Source organism: Physella acuta, unplaced genomic scaffold, assembly GCF_028476545.2.
Source record: "Physella acuta isolate Inbredline_101_S28 unplaced genomic scaffold, ASM2847654v3 ptg000617l, whole genome shotgun sequence".
Classification (NCBI taxonomy): domain Eukaryota; kingdom Metazoa; phylum Mollusca; class Gastropoda; family Physidae; genus Physella; species Physella acuta.
This window is the reverse complement of record NW_026732136.1, coordinates 116835-141979: the sequence shown is the minus strand read 5'-3', so window position 1 is coordinate 141979 and position 25145 is coordinate 116835. Positions and strand designations below refer to the sequence as shown.

The 25145-nt window shown below is 32.9% G+C and overlaps 3 protein-coding genes across 6 annotated transcripts; 1 reads left to right on the top strand and 2 right to left on the bottom strand.

Moving 5' to 3' along the window:
• The first annotated feature begins 1 nt into the window (after position 1).
• On the top strand, positions 2-4300 carry LOC131947966 (protein C12orf4 homolog). 2 transcript variants are annotated; one of them, XM_059309386.1, is made up of 13 exons: positions 2-96; positions 509-696; positions 799-944; positions 1079-1260; positions 1418-1517; positions 1653-1777; positions 2275-2375; positions 2473-2557; positions 2656-2777; positions 3000-3181; positions 3332-3565; positions 3717-3842; positions 3939-4300. In XM_059309386.1, exons 2-13 carry the CDS (start codon positions 537-539, stop codon positions 4026-4028), a joined length of 1653 nt encoding a protein of 550 aa, XP_059165369.1. In that variant the 5' UTR covers positions 2-96; positions 509-536; the 3' UTR covers positions 4029-4300. The 2 variants fall into 2 exon arrangements, with proteins under 2 accessions (XP_059165369.1, XP_059165368.1); XM_059309385.1 differs by having other exon boundaries at positions 8-196.
• A 1271-nt stretch (positions 4301-5571) lies between these two features.
• Positions 5572-20452, bottom strand: LOC131947961 (protein CLEC16A). 3 transcript variants are annotated; one of them, XM_059309377.1, is made up of 24 exons: positions 20173-20452; positions 18455-18583; positions 18160-18293; positions 17901-17968; positions 17710-17790; positions 16842-16856; positions 15369-15474; positions 14830-14953; positions 14005-14194; positions 13752-13802; positions 13449-13565; positions 13021-13204; positions 12496-12670; positions 12131-12231; positions 11791-11843; positions 11547-11616; positions 11309-11463; positions 10759-10809; positions 10520-10648; positions 8871-8991; positions 8685-8727; positions 8374-8485; positions 7985-8252; positions 5572-7763 (listed from the first exon to the last, which is right to left on the bottom strand). In XM_059309377.1, the coding sequence occupies exons 1-24, from the start codon at positions 20268-20270 to the stop codon at positions 6439-6441; spliced, it is 3900 nt and encodes a 1299-aa protein (XP_059165360.1). In that variant the 5' UTR covers positions 20271-20452; the 3' UTR covers positions 5572-6438. The 3 variants fall into 3 exon arrangements, with proteins under 3 accessions (XP_059165360.1, XP_059165361.1, XP_059165362.1); XM_059309378.1 differs by lacking the exon at positions 16842-16856; XM_059309379.1 differs by lacking the exons at positions 16842-16856; positions 17710-17790; positions 17901-17968; ... (1 more) ...; positions 18455-18583; positions 20173-20452 and adding an exon at positions 16701-16804.
• Positions 20453-21484: 1032 nt separating this feature from the next.
• Positions 21485-25095, bottom strand: LOC131947960 (peroxisomal 2,4-dienoyl-CoA reductase [(3E)-enoyl-CoA-producing]). Its single transcript, XM_059309376.1, has 8 exons — positions 24862-25095; positions 24024-24092; positions 23561-23678; positions 23408-23477; positions 23108-23232; positions 22732-22825; positions 22359-22463; positions 21485-22243 (listed from the first exon to the last, which is right to left on the bottom strand). The coding sequence occupies exons 1-8, from the start codon at positions 24951-24953 to the stop codon at positions 22029-22031; spliced, it is 888 nt and encodes a 295-aa protein (XP_059165359.1). The 5' UTR covers positions 24954-25095; the 3' UTR covers positions 21485-22028.
• Positions 25096-25145: the final 50 nt, after the last annotated feature.

The following is a 25145-nucleotide window of genomic DNA, read 5'->3' as shown; positions in this document are numbered from 1 at the left end:
CGTGGCGGACTTTTTCCCGTCATTCAGAAGGCAATATGGTCGCCAATCAAAACACACCCATTTCCGTATTTCTTAAGTAAAGTTTGATTGTTTATGGTTAGCTACAGTTCTTGATTTTCATAAGAACAAAATTTAGGCACTTAAGCCCTAACCCTGCCTAAGTTTTTAAGTAGATCTATTAAAGTAGTTTGGCCAAGTAAGTAGATCTAGTGACTGTTTCAATGTTTAACTTAGATCTAAGTGTAGATCTAGACTCTAGTAGTAGATCTAGATCTAGATCTATTTGAATTTGTTGTTGTATTGTGATTGTCGTGTTGTAAAAGTAATAAAGTAAAGTTATTTTAAGTTATAGTAAGAGTCAAGTAAGACTATAGTCACTATAGTCTAGGACCTTTTTTTGTCATGTTATTTATTTAGGCCTAAATTTGGATTATACTAATTTATATATAGATCAAGGCCTGTATATAAATTAACCATTATTACTAATTTATTATTAACCTAATTTCAGCAAATCTCCTTGGAAAAGTTGTAGCAAAATGCCTCACACCATAGAGAAAGATTTCAACTACAGCTTTGAGACAAAAACAACCACTTCAAATCTTAATGTCCCAATTACAGTGCCTATGAACAATTCTCCTCAAGAATTTGTAGGGCGACTTGTTCAGTTACACAATTTGCCATGTTTTGTAGTTCGAGGTAACTCTATATGTTTGATTTATAAACATTGTGTTTTACATATTTAACATAAAGCTTTCAAAAAATATAAATACATGTTGTCGTTCACTCTTGTTACTATAGAACTAGAAGAAAAGCTTGAAGAATTTGTGACTAAAGAAGCTACCTGCCTTCATGACAGAAATGCAGATGAATCAATCAATCAAGTAAAAATGAGTGACACTGAGGTAGAAAACCTGTTAAAACAGTGGGTGACTGTTTATAATCAGGTAAGTTGCATATTTTGTTTCAGGGAATTTAGAGAATCAGATGTCTCACTGCAAAACTCTTTATTTTTAACTTGATTTACACCATAGGGTTTGTATTAAAATTATGAGTAATATTTTGTTAATCACCTTTTCAGGAGTTGAAGATGTATGCAAGACCTCACCAGCTAAGCCAGGATGAAAAGTTTGCAGAAATTTATCATACACTTATACATTCGCCAGCCCTGGAGACCTTACTCAATTTAGAACATGAATACTCTCTTGGCGTTGAAAGAGTGACCAAAGAAAGAGATAAAGATCTTCAACACCTACAAGATAAGTAGGTATTTTAAGCTTAAGAATTATTTTATTTAAGAGCAAAATGTTTCTTGTTTGTAAATAAGTTTTTAAATGTAAGAGACTCGCGCAATTTATTTAGTTTAGAGTAGTGTATTTACAAATTGTCTGAAAATAGTTGCTTATCATTTTTTTCAAAGACAGCGAGCTGAAATGGATGAAGCATTAAAAAATGTTGGCAGTGTATACAAAGATGAAGATATCAATTTGCTAGCTCAAAGACAGTTTGAAAACACCCAGGTATGTTAGTTACGCTTTACCTAGAATATTCACAATGGTAAATTTGATTTGTTGTTTAACCATAGATTTGTGCACTTTACATTCAGGCATTAAAAGATTTCTTTAGACTTCTGTTCGTTGACTTTTAATCATTAGGTAGTAGAAAGTAAATGGACAAGCGAACTACGAAACTTACACGAACAACAAAAAGCTGAGTACAGGGAGTGGGTATTTCAAGTTCATGAAGATTCACAAGGGAAAGCTCCACTCCCTCCATATGTGTAGGTTCAATTCTCACTTTAGGTACATTGTTCTGCTTTTGCCTGTCTCATTTCATTCTATCTCTCACTTGTGGCTATGGTTTGTTATTGTTATCTATAAATGTAATGTTAATATTTTTCAATGGGTACCCAGGAAGTTGTGTTGTAGTGGGTTCTTTTTGTTTTTATTTCTATCCTGGAAAATTGTACCAGAATTTATTTTTGTTGATGGTTAGAGCTATAAAAAAAATTGTATTGCAATACATTATTTTTTAGCAGGAAAGAATATTTGTTAATTATTGCTAATGCTGTAACTTTAAAAAAAAAAACAACTAGTGTACCCAGAATGTCAGTGTTTGGGAAAAGTGCATAACTTTGATAATAGCTATAAACATGGATTAAATTGAACAATACAATAGAAAAATTATATTATTAAAAGTTTGTATTTAAATAATTCTGGAATCAAGTTCTTCGTTTTTTCATAAACAAAAGTGGAGTTCATAATATTTATTTTGCAGCCAAAGGCTACGTAGTCTGTCTGCCAGTCTACCTGACGCTGAAGCAGAAGAAAGGCACGCCCATATATCTAGATTAGAAGAAAGTTTTACTATACATTTAGGTGGGTCTTCATTATTTAGAAACATACTCAACAGCTGTCTTTTGTTGTAACCAATTCTTCAGTTCAAGTGTCTCTCATTGTGTGCTTTTATTTTAAGGTGCCCAAATGAAAACAACACACAACTTGAGATTACTTTGTACTGATGTTCTAGATTTGTGCCGGCACAAACCTCACACAGTTGGGTAATGTAGTTAGTATATAGATTGGTTCCTGACTATTGATAGATTCCATATCATTAGCTGTTAAAGGGAGAGCACTAACATTTCTCTTATTCTTTCAGGGGCCTGGTTATTCCTCAGCCACAGAGGTTACAGACTGCAATGTCTTTGTATTCAAACAACCTTTGTGGATTGGTTTTATTGGTAGACAACCGTCTTAATTCATATACTGGTATTAAGCACAGTAAGTGGGTTTTTATAATCCATTCATTTCCCTGACTTCTACACTGACTTTACAAATGTGGGCTAAGTTTTATACTCTCAAGACTGAATAGAGTATTTTTCTTTAAATCAAAAGTTGGAAAAAGTGTCCACTTTTTGTATTGTTAAAAGTAAAGAACCACAAATTCATCTGTTTTTTAATTGACCCTTGTTTTCTAAAGTTGTTGTTTTTGTTGATCTGCAGAGTTTGCTCAAATCTGTGATAGCTCAACTGATTTCCACTTCCCCCCATTAGATGAACAGTTTCATGTAATAGAACAACAGCTGCCAAAAGCTGCCCAAGTAAAAGCTAAAAAGAAAGGCTCCTCTGATGAGGTGGATGATAGCAGCATACACAGCTCAAGTAGTAGTTCTAGTGAAGAGAAGGTTCTCTGCTCAATTTTTTCTTTATTTATACTAATTTACATCTCCATTAACCTACACGTCGTAAGATTTTATAAGGATCATAAAAATTAATCGCAATCCAATTTTTATATTAAACGCTAAATATCCCCTTAAACTTTGTGTTTCTTTTAGGAAAAAGCTGGTGATAAACGGCTCCACTCAGGTGATTTCTATCTAACTAAACATTCCAACCTGTCTGAAGTTCACATCGTGTTTCACGTGGTCACTGATGACAACCTGCGTACCTCAGACATAACATCCAGACACCCAGTTATTCTAAGCATACGAAACATCATCAAGCTGTGCTTTCGTTATGACATTGACACTGTGACCATTCCACTTTTACTGACTCATGAAATGTCTGAGGTAAGATGTAAATTCTCATTGTCACTATAATAAAAGCGGCATTTTAAAATAATTGGGAATACTTACATTTGAAAATTTGTTGATAAATGTCTAAAATGTCTTTATCATTGTTTAATTTTTAAAATTTCTTCGTAAATTCTTTTCTTCTTAGGAGATGACAATTTCATGGTGTATGAAAAGAGCAGAGCTGATGTTTAAATGTGTTAAAGGCTTTATGATAGAAATGGCTACCTACAGTAGTCAGGAGTCAAGAACCATACAGTTTTTAGTGCCCAGGGTAAGTAAATATATCCATTTAAGAAATTCTACCTTTAAGTGGCACTCTGTTCTTAACATACTAATCCAATTTTATTATTTTAAAAATCTTTTTCAGGGTTTGTCAGAGGAATTGTTTCATCAAATTAGCAACATGATTCCTACAATTTTTAGATTGTCCAACCCACTAGTTGTTAAATCTTATTAAATTCCCTTTTCATTCCTTTTTTGTTTGGACATTCAATTTATTGTAACTTATTTTGTTGGCTTTATGTTATTGTCAAAGTGCTTCATTACAATTGAAACTAAAATTAACTTATTTATTTGTAAATAGTTACTTATTTATTTAATAAATGAATACCTACCTACCAACCTATCTGATAATTTTTACTATCAATATTTTAGTCATACCAATATCAGTAATTTGATTTTTCTTGTCATGACTTTTGCATTTAAAATAAATAATGTCAGTGCATTGAACTTTGGTTTAGATCTTTTTTTTATGTTCTGTTTTTGTAAATTTCTTTTCAAATGTAGTAACTTTTAAAATGAAAACATTTTAAAAGTTTTTAAAAAGAAGCTTATGATTGATTTTAAGCTTTTTCAATCACTATATTGTAAGTTTTGCACAATATTTTATTGTGCTGTAAAATGCATTCCTCCATTACTGGTATTAAAATTCAGACAGCTCATTTTGTACATCAAGACTTAACATAAGGTTTAAAAAGTTTTACTCATAAATACAATTGTTACCGGCAAATAAGCCAGACAGACTGTAGTGTGACAGGGTTAAAAATTGGGTATTTCTTTCACCCATTATACTAGACACATAATTCTGCCAGATGTACCTTAGAGGCAGTTTGGTCAGGGACAACCAACAGTCTTGAGTCTGGGTTCTGAACTCAAGGCATTTGGGTTAACAAGAACACAATCTATGGAAGTACTACACAGTTTGATAGTTTTACTAAATGATAGATCTGAGGTTGTGCTGGTCACACAGACGCCTAATTTAAAACACCTTAAACTGAAAAGTCTCATCGACTGGCATATCTCATCTGAACTTGAAAAAGGATGTGCCTTATGTATGTTAATTATTATCGAATTCCCAACATTCATAAATAATATGCACTCACATGCATAAACTAAACAACAATATAGACTTTAATCTATCTAGATATATTTATAGATGAGCTAAGACAATAACAAAGAACTATCTACCAATTCAAAGAATAATGTTTTTTCCAAGTTAAAGAATCTTACTTTTGTAAATTCAAATGCTGCTGCATACATAACTTTGGTTCTGGCACAAAAACAATGGATGAAAGGTGGATTGGAATGTTAAAAACAAGGCTAATGTGAAAATAATCTTACAATAATTGATGACCCCAGTTGCAATCAATTAAAATTAAATATTTCAGCGGTATAAAGACTAAAGATCAGTACTCTTTGTATATCTGTTACAGAACAACAAAACATTAACAAACATGACCCCACATAAAATCCTAAACATAACTTTCTGCAAACAGAGGAGGAAATTTTATCAACTATGATGAAACAAATATGATGGAACTAAAATAAGGTATTTTACATGATTTAAAGTAATTCAGCGTTGAACTAAACTAAATACTCATGCATAACAGATTTTTGTATGTGGATGTATGCAGGGGGGGGGGGGGGAGGTTATGAAGAGACCAAAAATATTTAAAATATTTTCTGTTACCTATAGTGATAAACAGCATTACCTTTATCTGCTATCTTGAATTTTCAGTTCAGCTATCAATTTAAAGTTTTTATTTATTCCCAAAACAAGGATGAGGGTAGGGGTTTGGCAAGCTGGCTTTGAAAAAGGAAACTAGTCTAATGACTTTTACAACTTTCCAAAAGAAAATACTAATAAGCAAAATGGTACTAAATCAATAATCAATCTAAAATAAAATATTTAGGACTGATAAATTTCCAATACCTAAAACCCCAGTGAAAAATATTTTTTAAGCATTATTGGGTGACTGACTACAGGGTGTGTGTGTGTGTGTGTGTGTGTGTGTTATTTATGACTATTTTTGTATATGCATTGTTATCACAAAGTAAGGAACCAATACAGAAAGATAAAACAAAATAATATCATTAATAAATTAGTTCTTTTAGCTCTGTACACAGAGACCCATTCACACTTTGTTTTTATTGGAGTAACAAAGTTAAAAATTCTAACAACAACATTGTATCTAATATGAGTAAAAATCTATTGAATGAGATGTTACACATAAAAACTATGCTAGACAGTGCTGCCACAATCATATTGTGTGAATTTGTTTGATCAATACAATACTTTTATGAACAAAAACATTTTTGGAGCAGGCAGTTTGAAAACAAAACCATACCTTTACAAAACTGCTACATCCAAACCACTTTTTTCAGTTGCAATAATTAAATTAAAATTTTTTTTCTGATGTCCAAAGTAGACTTTTGCATTGTAATAAAAATGTTACATGTTTAAAAACCAATATGACATCCCCAATTAGCATAACGAGCCTTTATAAAATAAGATGAGAAGAAGAAAAAAAAAGGAAGAAAAGTTAGGAAGATTCAGGAGGTTAAAACAAGCAGAGGAAAAAAAAATATCATCCGGTGTGATGTTTGGGGTCCTTGTATGGGTAATGTTCTTGGACCATTTGAGCTAATTGTGTGAGCTGTTGCGAGGCCGAGGCAGGTTTCCCCCCAACCGCAGCGGCAGTCATTATTGGCATGTTGTTGTCAGAGTCCACATCCATGCTGCTCTCACTTGCCAGACTGCTGACGCTTATCATGCTGGCGTCGCTGGATACAGCCGAGTCACTGGATGGGGTCTCTGGGCTAATGGCGCTGTTGGCAGCCTCCCTGCCTCCTCCCAGCCTCCTCTCCTCCTCAGCTTGCTGGAGGCCGTGTAAATTTAACTTATGAGCAGTGAGGCCACTGCCGCCACTAGATGGCGCTTTTAACTCAGTACGAGTTGAAGAGAATTGTTTTGGTCTTGCGCCAGAAGCTTCCTTAGACTGGCTGTTTCCGGTACCGGTTGTTACTGGGTCCGCAGGTGGAAGTAGTTTAGGGATGACAAGAAAGGAGTTGGGGTCAACTTGATGGCAGACCAACGACAAAGGCTGGGTTGGCTCTGTTTTTAGTGTGGCTGGTGATGACAGGCAACGTCTGCGTACAGGGAGATTACTGGACTGGGAGCTGCTGTGACTGGTGGGCCGGCTGAGTGGTGAGGCAGTGCAGACTTTGGTCACTGGGTTCTTTTTGGTCGAGTCTAACGTGACGGGAGCGGAGAGCCTTCTGGCCACTTCTGCTTTGTTTGCAAGGATCAGGGAGGTGCTGGCGTCTTGCTGCGAGGAGCTACTTCTGCTGGGGCTGTGGGATAAACTGCGCTGGAATCTGAAAATACTTTTCGGAGCCACTGTGTTAGCTTTGATATTTTCATCTGAACTGTGTCTCTGTCGACCTTTTAGTGAAAGATCTTCCATGGGAATCTCCAGACTTCCATTGCTTGCATCCCCTGACCTGTTCACAGTCCTCAGCTGGTACCTGTAGCTGGGTGAGGCGACCGACTCAGGACTAGATATGTGGTTCAGTGACTGAAAGGCCATGGCGGATGTGGCATCCTCTCCCACCTCAATGGACCCAGCATCATTCACATCCACGCCCAGCTCCTCCCTGCCCAGGATGCTGTCCCTCATGCTGGCTGCCTTTGCCCCCACCCCGGGAGAACTGGGCTCCTGTCTGCTCTTGCTGCGCTGGGCAGCTTTAGCCTGCAGCAAGCGCCTTTGCTCTGGGGTGACCCTCCTGCCAGACTTGGAGCTGCTGACGGAGGAGCTGGATGACGAGAGGGAACCTGATGAGGCTGGCGTGGTGGTGCTGGTCACCAGACTGAGACTTTTCTTGGGATCCACCCTCACGGGGTGACTTCTTCCTGAAATCATTCATCTCCTTTAGGGCTTTTCATTTACATACATGCAACATTGTAAGCAGAAACAACTTAATTCAATTTTTTGTGATTTTAGCTTCACTGTGCAACTAAATGATTAAGAAACATTTAAATCATGGATAATGTATGTAAAATATGTTACTACCAAAAATGGTAACAATACAAGATAAGACCGAAAGATGTTTGTACTTAAAAGATTTTCTTACCTGGTATAGGTCCAGCTCTAGCAAAATGTCCCCTCTCCTCGCTCTGGGATATATCCAGTAAGCGCTCAATTGTGCTCATCTTCTGCTGTCTAGCTCTCTGTCTACCTTTGATTAGCCTTTGCTTGGCGGCCATACAGCGTATGTGGTCGTCAAACACAAACTTGGCTGACAAGATTGGAATGGGCTTGGCATGGATTGAGGACTGGGGTTTGTGGACGACGACATGAAGCAGACGGCTGTCATCCTTGTCACCAGACACCTCCACATCCTGGGAATAAGAAAAAAAAACAGATGCTTGACCGGGACATCACACATGCCGCAATGCTAATTTAAATCAAATATTTTTTTTTAAAAACTAGCCCAGAGAAAATGAAAGCAGTTGTTCAGACCTGTAGATATCCAACAAACTTGACCACACCCCAGCCTAGACGTTTCAAGTCTGGCTCAACAAGGATCAGCTGCACTGGGTCAATCACCAGGAATCTTCTCTCTTGTTTGCGACTGGAATTTTTAAAAAAGTTTAACTGCTAAACAAGTGTTATTTGCATATTTTTCTGAGAGATGAATTCAGGAAAAGATGTCCTAATAGTCAAACGCTAGCTTAAGGGTATGAAGCAGCGGGGTTGTAATGAAATGAAGCAGTGGGGTCGTAATGAAATAAAGCATTGAGAAATATCCAATGTTCTATGAACAAAATTACCTTTCCCTGTAGACCACTGTACAAGCTATCAGATCACTGTTATCTGGTTTGGTAAAAGTAAACAAACATTAGGTTAAGAATACCATCACAGCTAATTTAACTAAAATAAAGCTTTACAATTCTATAACCTAAATGTTAGCAAATTGACACACACAAATTGATGACGTAAATATTTTCTGAACTTACTTAAATCTAAGACATTCTCAGTTTGTATACAATGTTCCTCCTTGGTGAGTGGCAGCTGAGACTCCACTTCATGCATCAGTGTCAGAGACAGGTCCCGTACCATGAAGAACACCCTGATGGCCTGCAGGGGTTGATAAAACATCTCAACACACATATACAGACATGCAAGCTAAACATCTACACAGATAAAACATCTCAACACACATACAGACATGCAAGCTAATCATCTACACAGATTCAAAGTCACAAGCTAAACATCTACACATATAAAGACACACAAGCTAAACATCTCAACACACATACAGACATGCAAGCTAAACATCTACACAGATAAAACATCTCAACACACATACAGACATGCAAGCTAATCATCTACACAGATAAAACATCTCAACACACATACAGACATGCAAGCTAAACATCTACACAGATAAAACATCTCAACACACATACAGACATGCAAGCTAAACATATACACAGATACAACATCTCAATGCACATACAGACATTCAAGCTATACATCTCAACACACATACAGACATGCAAGCTAAACATTTACATAGATTCAAAGTCACAAGCTAAACATCTACACATATAAAGACACACAAGCTAAACATCTCAACACACATACAGACATGCAAGCTGAGCATCTACACACGCACACACACAGACACACAAGCTAAACATCTACACATATACAGACACACAAGCTAAACATCTAAACACAGATACAAATACACAAGCTTAACATCTACACAACTATAAATACGCAAGCTGAACATCTACACACACATACAGACACATAAGCTAAACATCTACACACATACAGACACACAAGCTAAACAAACATCTAAACATATACAGACACAATCTAAACATCTCAACACACATACAGACATGCAAGCTGAGCATCTACACACACATACAGACACATAAGCTAAACATCTACACACATAAAGACACACAAGCTAAACATCTACACACATACAGACACACAAGCTAAACAAGCATCTAAACATATACAGACACTCAAGATAAACAAGGACAACAGGTTATAAAACACAGACACAAACATAACATGGCCTGCGCACATACAGACATGCAAGCTTAACAATTTTAAGTGAGTCTTAACTGCAGAATTTTAAAAACATGTATAATATCATATCTGGGAAAAAATCTCACAGCAAGTTCATGTTATACAAAATCATTTTCTTGGGGAATATGTATACTAACAAGCTGCGAGTTGTTTTTTTCTTGATATATATAGTATACAAGTAATCATGTGTTAACACTGTAAAAGAATATGGTACATCCAACCTGGTTTCTCTCATTCTAGATGGGTTTGTCAAGAGCACTAAGGATAGTGTACATCAAACTCTTAAATATCTCTTAACCTATGGGGCTTGGTCAATAATTTAAAGGATATTGTACATCCAACTCGAATTTCTCAGATTCTAGATGGGTTTGTTAATACTTCTAAGGGTATTGTACATCTAACTCAATTTCTCTTATCCTAGATGGAATTGTTAATAATTCTGATATTGAACTTTCAACTGTTCAATTTCTCTTATCCTAGATAGTTTTGTTAATAATTTTTATGATAGTGTACTTTCAACGCTTCAATTTCTCAGTAAACATGAGAGTATTACCCTTCTAGCACGTTCTACCTCTCCACACGGCAGTCTCTTGTTAAAGTCTATCCCAGTGAGCGGAGTTCCAGTTGGGGGCAGAAGTATTGAAGCATCTTGCATCAGGTACTCCACATTTAATGGCCGAGTCTACAAATTTAAAAATAACAAACAGGGTTAAATTCTACTAAAGATTTCTTATAGAAAAAAAAAAAGAAATGCAATGAACATTGGTGAAATCATCCAGAAGAAAAACTTGCCTTCATTTCTCTGTATTCATCTTCAAACATGTCCAGGAAGATTTCCTCACTCTGGTGGATAGAAAAACACGAAAACTTTTACTGCGATCTTGAAGGCTATTTGCAGTATGGAGCTTATATTTTCTCCAATGTAATCATTAGCCTTAAATCTAACAACTTGTAGTTCATCTTGATAAATGCTATGAATTTTAACATTTTTATTCAACTTGATATTTTTAAAAATCATGTCATTTCTAATCTATATTTTGCTGTCGACTGTAAAAAAAACAACAAAGATTCCTCTTTAGAACTATCAATACATTAGACAGATGTAGTAGAGATAATGTTTCCTGACCTCTGCATATGAAGAGATAATGTGGTCAGCCCTATGCCCAGCAGCCATTACTTTCCCTAAAATAAGTTAGGTATCCATCAGAGGGTTCCACTGACTTGAACCCAGATTCGAACTCAAGACTTTCAGGTTAGCAGTCTAGCCCTATACCGCCAGGCCACGCCATCCCACAGTTTACATACATTTCTTTGTCTAAATCTAACTCTCCATAAAAATCACCTTATAAAAATTCCTCAGGGACTGTGTGCAGCACTCTCTAGCGTTCTCAATACAAGCTAAGTGCCTGTCTTGCAGGTAAGATTTGTCTTCCTTGTTCACAAGCTGCAGCAGTAGCTTGATGCTGATCTCCAGTGTGGCCAGGCGAACTTTGCTCCCTGTGAAACAAGGCATTATTGTACTTTTTACCACACCAAGTTTGCCAGGTTTTTTTAAACAAAGCAGTAATCAAATGATATACCTGTTTGGCATGCCAGTTCTATTATCCTGATCAATCGCTCTACTAGAAACAAGTTGTAGTTTTTCTTGCACTAGAAACAAACAATTATTAGAATATTTATAAATCATCAGTCACTGTAAAATAAATGTACCAAGACAAAATGTAACAGAGCAGTTGTTGAGGAGCATTTTAGGTTGTACTAGAGCTTAGTTAGACACTCCCACCCTATCTTCACATAATCCACAAAAAAAAATTTAATACATACATCAGATCTTTCTGTTGGCATCAGGACACTGTCCAATAAACTTTGAGAAATTCCTGAAATTTTCAGTAAACGTAACAAGTTTAATGTAACATTGGTTCAATGACATTCTATAGTCTATAAACTTCAATAAACTTTACAACTTAAATGTTCTGCAGCAAAGCTAGGTTATTTTGTATATAAATTGGTGATGCATGGTATAAAAAGCCTATCTGATGGTCATTTATTTAAATCATGTCCAAAAAACTTAATTTTGTGGTACATATTTCTTTCAAATAATTATATAAAAAGCCTTGTCTGCCTAAGTTCCTAATAAAAACAGGAAAAAAAAATTGTTATTTACCTTTGCTCTTGCCCATTGCATATAGCAGACATAGTGCAAATAGGGCAGAATAATCATTCTCACTACATTCCAGGGCATTAAAGATGGCTTCTAGGTAAGGTCTGGAAATACATTAATGATTACCATGCAGGTTAGGAAAAATATAGGATAAGCAACATGGATAAAAATTTAGATTTCAACAAAACTGGGGCAAGTTATATACAAAAATATCTTGTAAAAACAAATTGTAACTTCATTTTGTAAACAAAAAATGGATTGAGAAATCTGTAGGACAAGATGTATAACTTGTGCTACTTTTGTCAAAAATGTGCTGATGCTACCCTACTAAAACAGACCATAGCAACAAAAAATGTCACTGTGTTAACCTGTTATCAAGAGAAAAAGCAGTCTGGATGTTTTCAGACATAGGAGGTGGTCTAGGGGGTGCCAGCCTTTGATGTGTTCTGCCCATCAGCTTCTCCTCGTCAGTAGAGTTCTGGGTGGGACTGGAGAGCTCTGTGTCACCTGAACAAACTTCACTGCTGGGACTCAAAGCGCCCTCTGTCAGCAAACATTAGCACAAATGAACTTCAAAAGATAACCAAATAACATGATTTATTTTCATTACAATTTAGGATAATTTTTTTCCAAGATAAAAAAAAATTTCTTTTTTAAAATCTGGTTTTCAGGGAAATATTTTAGATTTCGACATTTAAAAAATTTTGTTTTTTACCTTTTCAACCAACTTTTAAATTTGTAACTCTCTTCAAGCTAAGTTTATATTCCCACTTATGTATAGAAACAGGTATTATAGGGCCATGATGGTAACACCTCTGACATGACCTACCTGTAGATGGTGACACCTCTGACATGACATATCTGTAGCTGATGACACCTCTGACATGACCTACCTGTAGATGGTGAACTCAACACCTCTGCTGCAGCCGCCCCAGCTGCAGGAGCTGCCGGCTCCCCAGGCTTGACTGCACCTTTCACAGACTTGGTGGCCTCCTGCTGGTCATAGCTTCGTCTTGGCTTTGTGTTTTCTAAAGTTTTCTCTAAAGATTCTCTTGGGGGCCTGAATTCTCGGATTCCCTGAAATGTCAAAATGCTGATAGATTTTTTTTCTTCCTAAATACTGTGTATAAATATTAACGAGTAATGTTACAGGAAAGACGAACATTTGGAGTTATAACTGGCTGGTAATTACAGCTTATGTTAACATATAGCTTAACATAAAATAAAATTTTAAAATTTTAAAAAATAAAAATTTAACAGAATGATTGAGTGTACAAAAAGTACAGCAGCAAACAAGGGAAGTAAATCTTTGAATGTCTACCATTTTTGGGGAATCCCTATGACCAGATCCTGCTGGCTGGGAGAGGGCAATGTCTCCCTGGAAGATGACCTCAGCCAGCTGCTGCATCAATGGTCCAAAATGAATTATCAAAAATACCTGTACAGGACAGAAAAGATAAAATAATTATGTTCGTTTTAGATAAAGCTATTACAATATATCACATTTTAAAACGGGGGTTGGTTACTAAATGCGTTCCATTAAAACAAAATTTGTCTAACAGATGGTTGTGTTATGCAAAACAGGGGATAAAACATTGACTGATACATTTGTTAAACTTCCTACCTGTGAGAGCAGGAAAAGAGAAACAACACAGCTCACATGCTTTCTATCATCCTGTAAATAAAATACATCCAGAATTTTACTTGCTGAATTAAATTAAAAAAAAGGTAATATTCATATTTAACAAGCAAGTTCAATTTTTAAATTTCTCCAGAATGGCACTACAATGATCGCATGCTTCTGTATCTTTTATGGTTTGTATGAGAGTTATTTAAATTATTAAAATGCTCATGTGAAAACAGGAAAAAGTACAAACCGCTTCCTCTGAAAACTTTTTTCTCTTTGTAAGTGAATAGACATACAAAGGTACAAGCAATCTGTTGAGCAATTTGTCTGTCAACACTTCATTCAGGGTGTCAATATCAATGAGGAAAATGTCATTGAGGTAGTGTAGATGATCCAGGTGCTCAGCCACAAGGTCTGCCAGACGATCTCGGCTCCTGTGACTAAAAGGATTCACATAAAATAATAGAGACATTATGAGGACACACAACGTAATGATTACAATGTTATGATTATGAGATCTTTGGAATAGTACAAAATTATTTGAATAGTTCTGAGATCATTTTAAAAGTACAAATTTTAATAAGAATTGTAGAACGGTTTAATTTTATTATAAGACAGATAAAACAGCAAAATTTATTATGTTAACTTTTATTGTGTCTATTGTCTTATTCTAATTATCACAATATAACTTTAGAACGATTGTTTTACATGCCTGTTCTTTAATAACTCTTTTAAAATGAATTTTTTAAATAATTTTAAAACTAAGATTATGAAATGGCATTAAGTGAACTAGCAGAGAAAAGCACAGAATTAGCATTCAATGGGAGATAAGAAATTCATAAAATTATTTTTGACTGACCAAGGAAATAAAAAAAACCAGATAAAAATTTCACAAGTCATTCTTGACTAAGGAAATTAAATTGCACTAAATAAGCATTCCATAGGAGATAATCATTTCAGTAAAAGTTATTCTTGACTGACCAAGGAAATACAAAAAGCGCTAAATTAGTATTCTATAGGAAATAAGACTTTGACAAAAATTATTCTTGAATGAATAAGGAAATAAAGAACGTACTCATGGTCATGACGAACACAAGTGTCCAGGTCAAGTATATGATTGCCAATGAACCAGACAAGGTTAGAGAAATACGGGGCGGCAGTCCTATCTCGTATGTAGCTTAACATAGCCTTGTCATCAACTGAAACAAATGAAGTAGCTTAACATGATGGTTTACAATCAACTTAATTTTCAAACAACTGCTGTTAATAAGCTAAATGCAAGTCACCAACAAAATATAAGTAATGAACATTTGTTTTAGTTTTTCATCAACATTTTCAAAACTCTATTTCATTAAATTGCTCTTCCTATATAGGTAAATGAAAACTGTGTCGTTATTTTTAATGACAGGAAGCAAAAAAGCGTGAAATTTACTGAAAATGAAAAGTTGAAATAGTAATCCAATTAACTATTAATTTCTAGAAATTTTAGACTATGTAACTGAAAAATATATATATATACAGGTGTAAATATAATGACAACTGGACAAACTGTCTTTTGGTCATTTTACTGGTGCCATTTGCAAAATAAATATTTTAAACTTTTGAATTGTTTACCTTTAAAGACATTGAGAGTGATGGTTCTTACTGCTATCCGCACCATAGACTCTGAATGGTTGAAAAATTTGATGGCCTCTGTATACAAGGCAAAGTCATTTGTGTGCTGTAGAGTGAAGAGTTAGTCTATCAACAATGTAAACAACAAATTGAAAGCCTTAACACATATTTGATAAGTCAAAGTAGCAGTAACTATATATTAGCTTACTCTAAATTGGATTTCAATAAACTCAATTGAGAAACTACAGTCTGAACCCGATACCTTACAAAATATTGACTACATTGAGAAACTACCTTTTAAACCCAACATCTTAAAAAAACGACACAGACATGTGCAGATACTAATAAACATGCTGATTATTATTAAATGGAATGAGTATACTGTGGACCAGTTATGTATAAAAAGAGGTTATGGCAAAAATGTATTAACATAATTGAAAAAAAATTGTTTTTAAACAGAAATCCTGTTAAACAAAAAAAAATTGTGTTTTTATTCATTCCTTAAACATAAACACAGTTATCTTTTGGGAGATGGCACTAGGATTCTACCTTTAAAAATTCAAAGATATATTTAAGATATATTTAACCATCAGGAATACTGAAGAAACAGATCTAAAGGCGCTGTGAAAGAAAATATACCACATGACTCTCGTGTGTTATCTATTGTGGAAAACTGATAACGGAAGAGTACATTCTAGCAAAACAAATATCCTAAACTTAGAACAGGGTTATTTTTTGCTGTTAGTTTCTAAACAAAAAATATCCTAGCTGTTCATTTCTAAACAAAAAATATCCTAGTTGTTAGTTTCTAAACAAAATATCCTAACTGTTTGTTTCTAAACAAAACATACTTGCTGTTAGTTTCTAAGCAAAAAAGTATGGCACAGCTTTAAGAAGAATTTATATTTTCTAAAATTGCAAATTAAAAAAAAACGAACACAATTTTAAGAAATTAGATTAATGAAAATTTAAAAATGCTATTCTAAAACCATGGTTATGATTTAGTTAACACATTTTTGCAACAACACTAAATAATTGTTTCTAGAACTACTAAAAGCTGAAGCTAGTACTTGATTTTATATAAAATATTATGCAGGATATAAGAAAACAAAATATACTTTTTATTACACGAAAACATGCTTCTATTTTTAAATATCAACACTATGTAATTTGTAATATTGACCAAACTTTTAAATTACTTTATTTAATAAAACAATTTAACTCCAAGGCAAAAGTTTTGTCAAAAGATTTTTAAGCTTTTACAGGTAAATACTACTAATTATGTAAAATATTTAGTTTAAGGAAACTCATAACTCCAATTGTTTTAAAGACCTTTGATTGTAACGTTTATCACACAGCATACATTTTCAAGAATCCATTCAATTCTTTAGCAGACCCTACAATATCCAGTTAGTATTGCTATATGACCACCACGTGCTGACAGTAAACTAAAAATCAGTGAGAGAAACTTACTGGTGTGTGAGCAGTCTGAAACAATGATGTAAACAAAAGCCATAACATCAATAAGCAAACAAAAATGGATGGGACAGAAAATAAAACATCACAGGCCATCAGAAAACAAATCAGTGCAACATAAAAAATTGCAGGTGGATTTCACTTATAGCAAAAAAAAAATTATACTAATTATTGCGCTCCAAAAATTATTTGTGTTCAACAACCATTATAAAAAGGTGAAAAGAGTTTTGAAAAGCTACAGCTTCTTACAATAAAACTTTGTGTTTGAAATGCTACATTTTAAAATAAATTTTTTAAATACAAAAAGTTCTAAAGGCTTTATGAAAATAAATAAAATTTTGTTTCAAATTTAAAAAAAAAAGTAAAATTTTCATAATCAGTTTTGCTAATAGAAAAATTATTTGATGATGCAATTACTTTTGTTGCAATAAATAAATTACTCAATAATGAACAACAACACAATTATTAAATTTAAACAACCACATTAAAAATCATGCACAAGATGTCAAAGCTGTGCATGTGCATCATACTGCAATTTAATTAAAGCTTGTGAGATTTCATATATTAGGCTTTTTAATTATGTTTGAAAGCATATACAGATCTTTGTCTGAATCATTTTTATTACAAACTATTGTTTTTTTAAAAGAGAGAAGTAATTTTATCATTACTTTCAAAATATTGTACAACCTTTAAAAAAACTAACATGAATCTGAGCTTTTAATCTCCAAAGTGATTAAATTACTTATTTTTTAAATGCAGTTTTGTAAAACTACTTGTGCAGGCTTGAATGTAAAGCACATGTCCCTAAAACGTGAGCAAAATAAGAGTTGAACTGCAAAGCTTTGAGTGCTGGTGTATAACTTACCTCATTGTAAAAAAAGTGAATTGTATGCTTGTTTAGTTTTAACGACAGCGTCTTTAAAAAGGAAATGTAATAAGCCATCACCTAGAAAGAATATTAAACCATAAAAATAAGTTTGTTGAATTATTCAATTATCAAATGATCAGTAATCAAAACATTGGCATTACAATGTATTTAGTAAAACAGGTAGATACCTCTTCATCAGAGAAATCAAATTTGTGCACAATAATTGAGTTGATGTGATTGTTGGACAGTAAGTAATCTGAGGAGAAAAAGGTGATACTTTCTCATTACTTAAAAATAAATTGGATACTCAAAAGTAGGAATAATGAATAACTGACACATTCAGTTAGATAATCATGATTTCTTTTCCTTTCATTTCAACATTCCAGATCTTGAGCCTTAAAGTATTTCAAGGTTAAATAATTTTGAGCAATAAAATAAATATCTTACACAGAGAGGTTTCATTGCTTATATTTTCAAATAAAATGTTTAGCGTCTGAAGGAGTTGAACACAAATATAACGTCCAAACTTTTGTTGCAGATATCGCAAAAAAAATGACAACATATTTTTCTCCAGGAAGAAGCTGTAATAAATAGAAAAACCTCTTAAATAAAACTATTAAAATTAATTTAATTAAGACCAATATACATCTTTGTTCCAAAAGCCAATCATAAGTACTATTTATGTTTATTTGAATTAAAAAGACCTATTAAATATATATTTGCAAAATGAAAATGAACATACTCAAAAACACTACTATCATTCTGGTCTCCCCAGATGAGAATTTCTGATATAGAACGTAGAGTTTCCACCAACAGGCCTCGGTTTTGCTCAGTTACAGTTTGATTTTTCCCTAGAAGGTTGTATAAAAATCTGTGGACAAATAAAATATACAAACTTAAGATAAATGTCAATGCTACCGTTACAATGTGGTGGAACCCTTGTAAAAATATGTACTCAATAATACAAGAGTAGTGAGTATGTCACACATTTTTATAGGCTTATATATTCTATACTATAATAAATAGTAATAGTTAGCCTGCATTGTAATCTTAGGTTTTGTGTTATGTTCAGAAATTAGGGTTTTTTAGGGTCATGGTAGGTTTTGGGTTATGGGGTCGTCCATAAATGACGTCACACTCATAGGGGGAAGGGGGTCCGTAATTTTGTAACATTGTGTGATGAGGAGAGGGGGTTCAGATGGTGCGAGGTCACACTTTTGCATTATAAAAAAAGCAATGTTAGAAAACAAATTTTAGACGTTCTTTCGCATTTTAGAAAACTGTTTTAATAAATTCTAATAGGAATTGATTAAAAGACTCTATGTTGAGAGAGTTCAGACAAGATTTAAAAAAAATATAGATGTTTTAAAAAAAATTTAACAGCCATTTTGAGGGGGGGTTGTAGGCTGAGGTGTGATGTCATTTTAGGGGGGGGGTGTCTGGCTTTTTGTGACGACGTGTGACGGAGGGGAGGGGGGGGGGGGGGTAAAAATCTTCAAAAAATGCATGACGTCATTTATGGATGATCCCTATGTTATGGGGGTTGAAATTAGCAATTAAGTATTTTAAAAAATTAATTAAAATTCAGTTAGCACTCACTGAGTGACTCAGTTACAAACAGTTAACACTTAATCACAGTGAGTGTTAGGCCTAATTATTAGGCCTAGTAATGATTAATTAATTAATTAAACTCTTAAACTTGTTTTATTTACTTCAACTTGAACTTAGGCCTATTATTTTCAATTGGTAATCTATCGTTTTAGGTACGTAAAATCGCCCGCGACTAGTAATGTGAAAAACAGGTGACTCCTTACATTTTAATAATTATTTCACATTTTGAGGAGGATTTATGTTTTGAAAATACAAAAATGTTTCCTTGTTTCATTTATGTACCTGTTTTTAAACAATTGAATTAAAACTTTTCAGTAATAAATTAACACCAGCGATGTTTCCAACAGATGCAACTATGCTCATTTACTATAGCAGCCATCTTGTTAAAGTTTTATTTTTATAGACTTATAGTGCGAGATTCAGGCGGAAGTCACTCTATTTTACAAATGGCTGCTGTTTATATAGCAAATCTTGCTTGCAGACACTGCTGTTTAAAGGTAATTTCTGGCCTATATATTAAAATTATATTAATATATTTTAGCCATTGATTTAGGTTTATTATTCATTTATCTATAATATTTGACACAAACATATCACAATATTCTTCTATTACAGCCTTGACATTGAGGTAACGTTTTCGTACCTTAATAGCCGCGGGCGTAAAATGAAAACGATGAGATTACAACAAGATTACCTTTTAATTTTGGCATTTCATGGACATTAGGCTAGTCATTTCTATCGCCTATCTTTATTGGACTATTGGACACTGGTATAACACCCCACAATGTTAACACATAGGATAATTTAGATCTACTCCGATAATCAATTCAAAAATTTAAAATAACTTACTTTAAATGTTCCAAAGAATGGGGGTTTTTTGGTCTCCACAAAGTTCCAGATAGCCAACTTTTTGGTTTCGTGAACATTTTTGGCTTTGATTCAGACATTAAGAGTTAAAAACTAGTTGAATGAATTGATCTACGTAGTCATAGTGATATTGTTTTGAGAAATCTAGACATCTAGATCTAGAGATCTATCTATTTTAACAAAAACACATTTTTCAAGACAAGAAAAACTACAGGGAAACAATAACAAGTTATTATCTACAAGTGGGGAACCTAGTCATAATAATGATTTGAACCGGAAGTATTTACTTCCTACTAAGGGATATAATACACGAGAATTCGTTTTATAATTTATACGTAAGACCTCATTATTGGCCTTGGTTTTGTATAGTGTTTCACATATTTCCAAAATGATGAAGGAAATAACTATTGACTATGTATGTTTCTATGTTGAAGAAAGTATATATAACATTTTAAGAGGAAAAGGATGATCTCATCTTAAGTCAAATAAATATAGAAACAAAAGCGATTCTTTTCTTTAATTACGGTCTAAGGGAAATAACAATGAAAATTTAAAGGATGTAATGTTTTCATGTTTAAACTCCCTTTAGTTGTAAATTGCAGTTAGATCTTATTTAGATTATAGATACATACATTGCTTTTCAAATTTTACATTTTTAATGGCAACAACATTTTTATATTTTTAATTTTTTTTTAATTAAGGAATTTTAAAAATAATTAAAGGGCATTAGCCCTCATAAACTTTCTCTGATTGTAACTTAAAACATTGTTATTTCCCTTAGACCACAACTTCCCATAAATATGTGGGTGATTTAAGTGCTTTGACAAAAATTCGCGACACACATTTGAAATTACCTTTAAATGATCGGGCGACTTTCTTTTGAACATATTTTTTATCCTATCGATTTACATATTTGTTCTTGTCTCTTAAGAAAAAAACTATTTAGTTTTTATGAAATGTATATAGGAAAACATTCTTCTTATCTGCCCTCACTCCCCTCAATTGAAGATAAAGCAAATCTGTTGTCTTAAATTGATACCTTTACCCCTGACATTGCTAATTTAATGTTTTTTATAAACCAAATATTTTAGCATGTAGGTTTGGCAGTAGGATTAGAACTAAATATTATTTTAATGGAATGATCCTATGTAAAGCAGCTCCTAGATCAATTTAAATGTCCAAATTCTTGATCAACGGTTTAATAAAATTTCAACATGGATAGAGACAAACCTATTAAAAAAGATACTATCACCTAACAGAGATGATAAACAAAAGAAACAGCATAGAACCTTTGTGCATGGCAACATACTTTAATCAATTCCCATAACATAACAAAAAATGGTTTACAGTGAACAATACAGTTTATAATTCGTATAAAACTTGTTTGATTTTCACATATTTTTATGGTCTAACAGCTCCATGCATTTGATTATAAGAAAACTAGCCGAAAAGCCTGCCGTATGTGTTAATGTATGTTTTTTTAGATCTTCGGTTGTTTTGGGTTGTACGGAACAATCCAAACGAATGCTTTATAACATACTACTGCCATTTACAACACATATAGTATAGAATTTTAAAAGCACTGCTTAGTAAATAAATTATCTATTTGTTTTTAAAATGTAACAAACAAATAAAAAAAGTAAAATAAAATAAAATTTTAAGACTTATTTTTATTAAAGAGACTATGGTGTTTTTAAATAAGATCAATTGAAAATATTTTTGAGTTACTCCCTTACGTAACTGACGAAATTAGCTAATTATTATAAAGGATAATCAGGCGATTTCAGGGCAAATTTTTTAGAAATTCTGTTTAATAAGTTCTGTAAATAAAGAGATAATCACATTTTAGCTGTAAAAGCTTTGAATATCTCTAAGCGCTTTTTCACATTGACATCAGTCAGCCAAGAACCTCCATCAGCAACCACGACTGAAGAAGTGATTAGCCTGGCCATATCTGTGGCCAGAAATAGACATATCTCGCCAATTTCTTGCTTGGTGCCAATGTGGCCTATTGGTATTCTACTTTCAATATCTGCAGTGGATAAGCCCATACCTAAAATTTGATAGAAATCAAACATTACCCTTGAATACATATTTAAAAAAACAAATAGTATTGAATTAGAAATAACTATGGAAAACTAATGAATGAGAAAGCATTGATTACTTACTTAACTTCTTCATTCCTTCTGTATCCTCAATGGGACCTGGAGCTACACAAACAACCCTGACCCCATTGGGCCCCCACTCAATTGCTTGATGTTTTGTTAGGGCTTCTGAAAAAAAAAAATCAAAAACCTACATTGTATTTTTCATACAATTTATTCTTATGTCTCCCTTCAAGTAAATATACTTAAACATATTTTTTAATGTTGTAAATGGTATATTTAATTGTTTTAACTTTTTAGTTGTGACCACTTTAAATTTTAGGAAACAGAGATATTCAAGTTTGCCAAATGAAATTAAGAAGAAAAAAAATAAAACTTATTTACTAGTGTCATTTGTTGATCAAAGATCGTCTAAAAGTGCTTTTCACCTACTCACCAATGGCAGCCTTAGCAGCCCCTGCATGTGCCTGCAGAGGAGTCCCACGATAGTGCAGTGTTGCAGTGATATTAATAATGACACCTCCATTGGACTATATATAAAAAATTAAATTTCATGTCACTTAACAATGTAATCACAACCTTAAGATAGAAGCTACAGTCAGCCATTGTTCTTGTTCATGAGAGTATATGAGAGTACAAAAAAACAAATACGTGAAAGCTAAAATGTTAAACTGTATGGATATATTAAATTCTAATTATTAGCGTAAAGCAGTTAAGTCTTCTATTTTTATATGTGGCCAGGTTCTGGTATCAGAAAGCAATATTTTACTTAAGTTGTTTATATTGATATTTTACAATGAAAGCTGACTTACCTTTAAAAACTTGTCATAAGCAACTTTGCTGACATTGTATGTTCCGAGAGTATCAATTTCTATCACCGTCTTAAACGCATTAAAAGACATGGTTTCCAATGGACACAAAAAGTTCCCTGCCGCTCCTGGAATTTATGTGCACAACAATTTCAATCATTCACAAAAAAGCTACTGTGATCCTTGCAGTTTATACTACTACTAGATCTAACATGTTAACAGTAAGTACTATTAAAAAAAACATGGGATTCAAGATAAATAAAAATTTAACATGATAACCTTATATAAGAATATTCTAATTACCGTTGATTAAAATATCAATTCTTCCATATTCCTTAAGACATGATTCTATTCCTTCAATTACCTCAGTAGGCTGAAAAATTAAAGATTCTTACAAAAATTATTCAAACCAGATCAAATAAAGGTCAATTGAAAATAAAGATATCAGATATTTACTTTCCGGACATCCATCTGTACAGCTAGACATCTGCTCCCAGTTGTTTCAGTGAGTGTTTTTGCTGAGGTCTGAAGGCGTTCCAGATTTCTTCCAGCGATAGCTGTGTGGCAACCATGTCTAAATATCAATCAAAGAAGTCAAAATTCAAAGAATCTTATTTACTGCTAAGTTTTAAACAATTTAAAAATGTGTTGAACTAAGACATTATTTTACCATAAAGTGGTTGGAATATTAAGTCATAACAGTATACAATGAGAGAAAAAAAACCTTGACTCTGTTGCTGACTTTATAAAAAACAAAATAATAAAAAGCCACTTTTTATTTAAAATTCTTAAGCATCCAAAGCATCTTAAATTATTCACTGAGGGCAACATAAATTCAATAATATAAAATTATTAGGTACCAGAATACTATCTTTTATAAAGCTAAAAGGATGGTTCAATAAATAAAATATTCAAATACCTCATAAAAATTTCTGCAATGGTAAAACATATACCAGACCCACCTCCAGTAATAAATGCAATTTTATTTCTGTAAAAAAATAATATTCCATCAATAATTATTACTAGTAATTAAGTAGGGTCTAAATTCAAATATTAAATATAGTTTTAAAAAATCATCTGTTGACTGTTGCACTAGTGACTATATATATATATATATATATATATATATATATATATATATATATATATATATATATATATATATATATATATATATATATATATATATATATATATATATATATATATATATATATATATATATATATAGTGTAAGTAAGATGTATGAGTGTGTGCATGCATTTTCATTTGTGTATGACTTATGAATGTTTGTGAGGTATGAAGGTGTTTGTACATGCCACAAATGGGAAAGTTTTTCGATGTTAGCTCACATAAGGCGCTGGTCAGTCGAGTTTGTGTATATATGTGTATATATATATATATATATATATATATATATATATATATATATATATATATATATATAATATTCTAGATAGTAGAATCTAAATCTAGTCAATTCTTTTTCTAGTCTTAAAATATTAAAATAAGAGTCACTTAAGACTTAAGTTAAGTTAAGACTCTTAGTCTTAACTTAAGAAGCCTTAGCCTAGGCTACCTTAACTTAGCAAGCTTAGGCCTTGAAGATTAGTCTAGAGTTTAAATAGTAAGAAGTAGATCTATATATATATATTATATAGAGATCTACTAAATTTAATATTTTTATTTACATTTTAAAATTAGTCATTTAGTACTACTCCATTAGTAGTCACTCTAGAAGTTAGAAGAGTGGTTACCTCAATAAATCTTTTCTAAATGAATACTGATAGTCTTTTATGCATTTTTCAATAGTCGGGGAGTTGTTATACTTGTTCTTGATAACAGACATTGTATTACTATTTTATTCAGTGTGATTTACGGTAGTAATTAGAAAATCTAATGTCGTTTGTTTTTGTTTTCATTTGAAACCATCCGAACTTTGAACTACATTCGTTTCAAGCGGCTAATAGAGTAAGGCGCTTTTAGCTTTTATTCCACATTGCCAGATCAGTATACAAAAAGACGGGCATAATCATGGTCA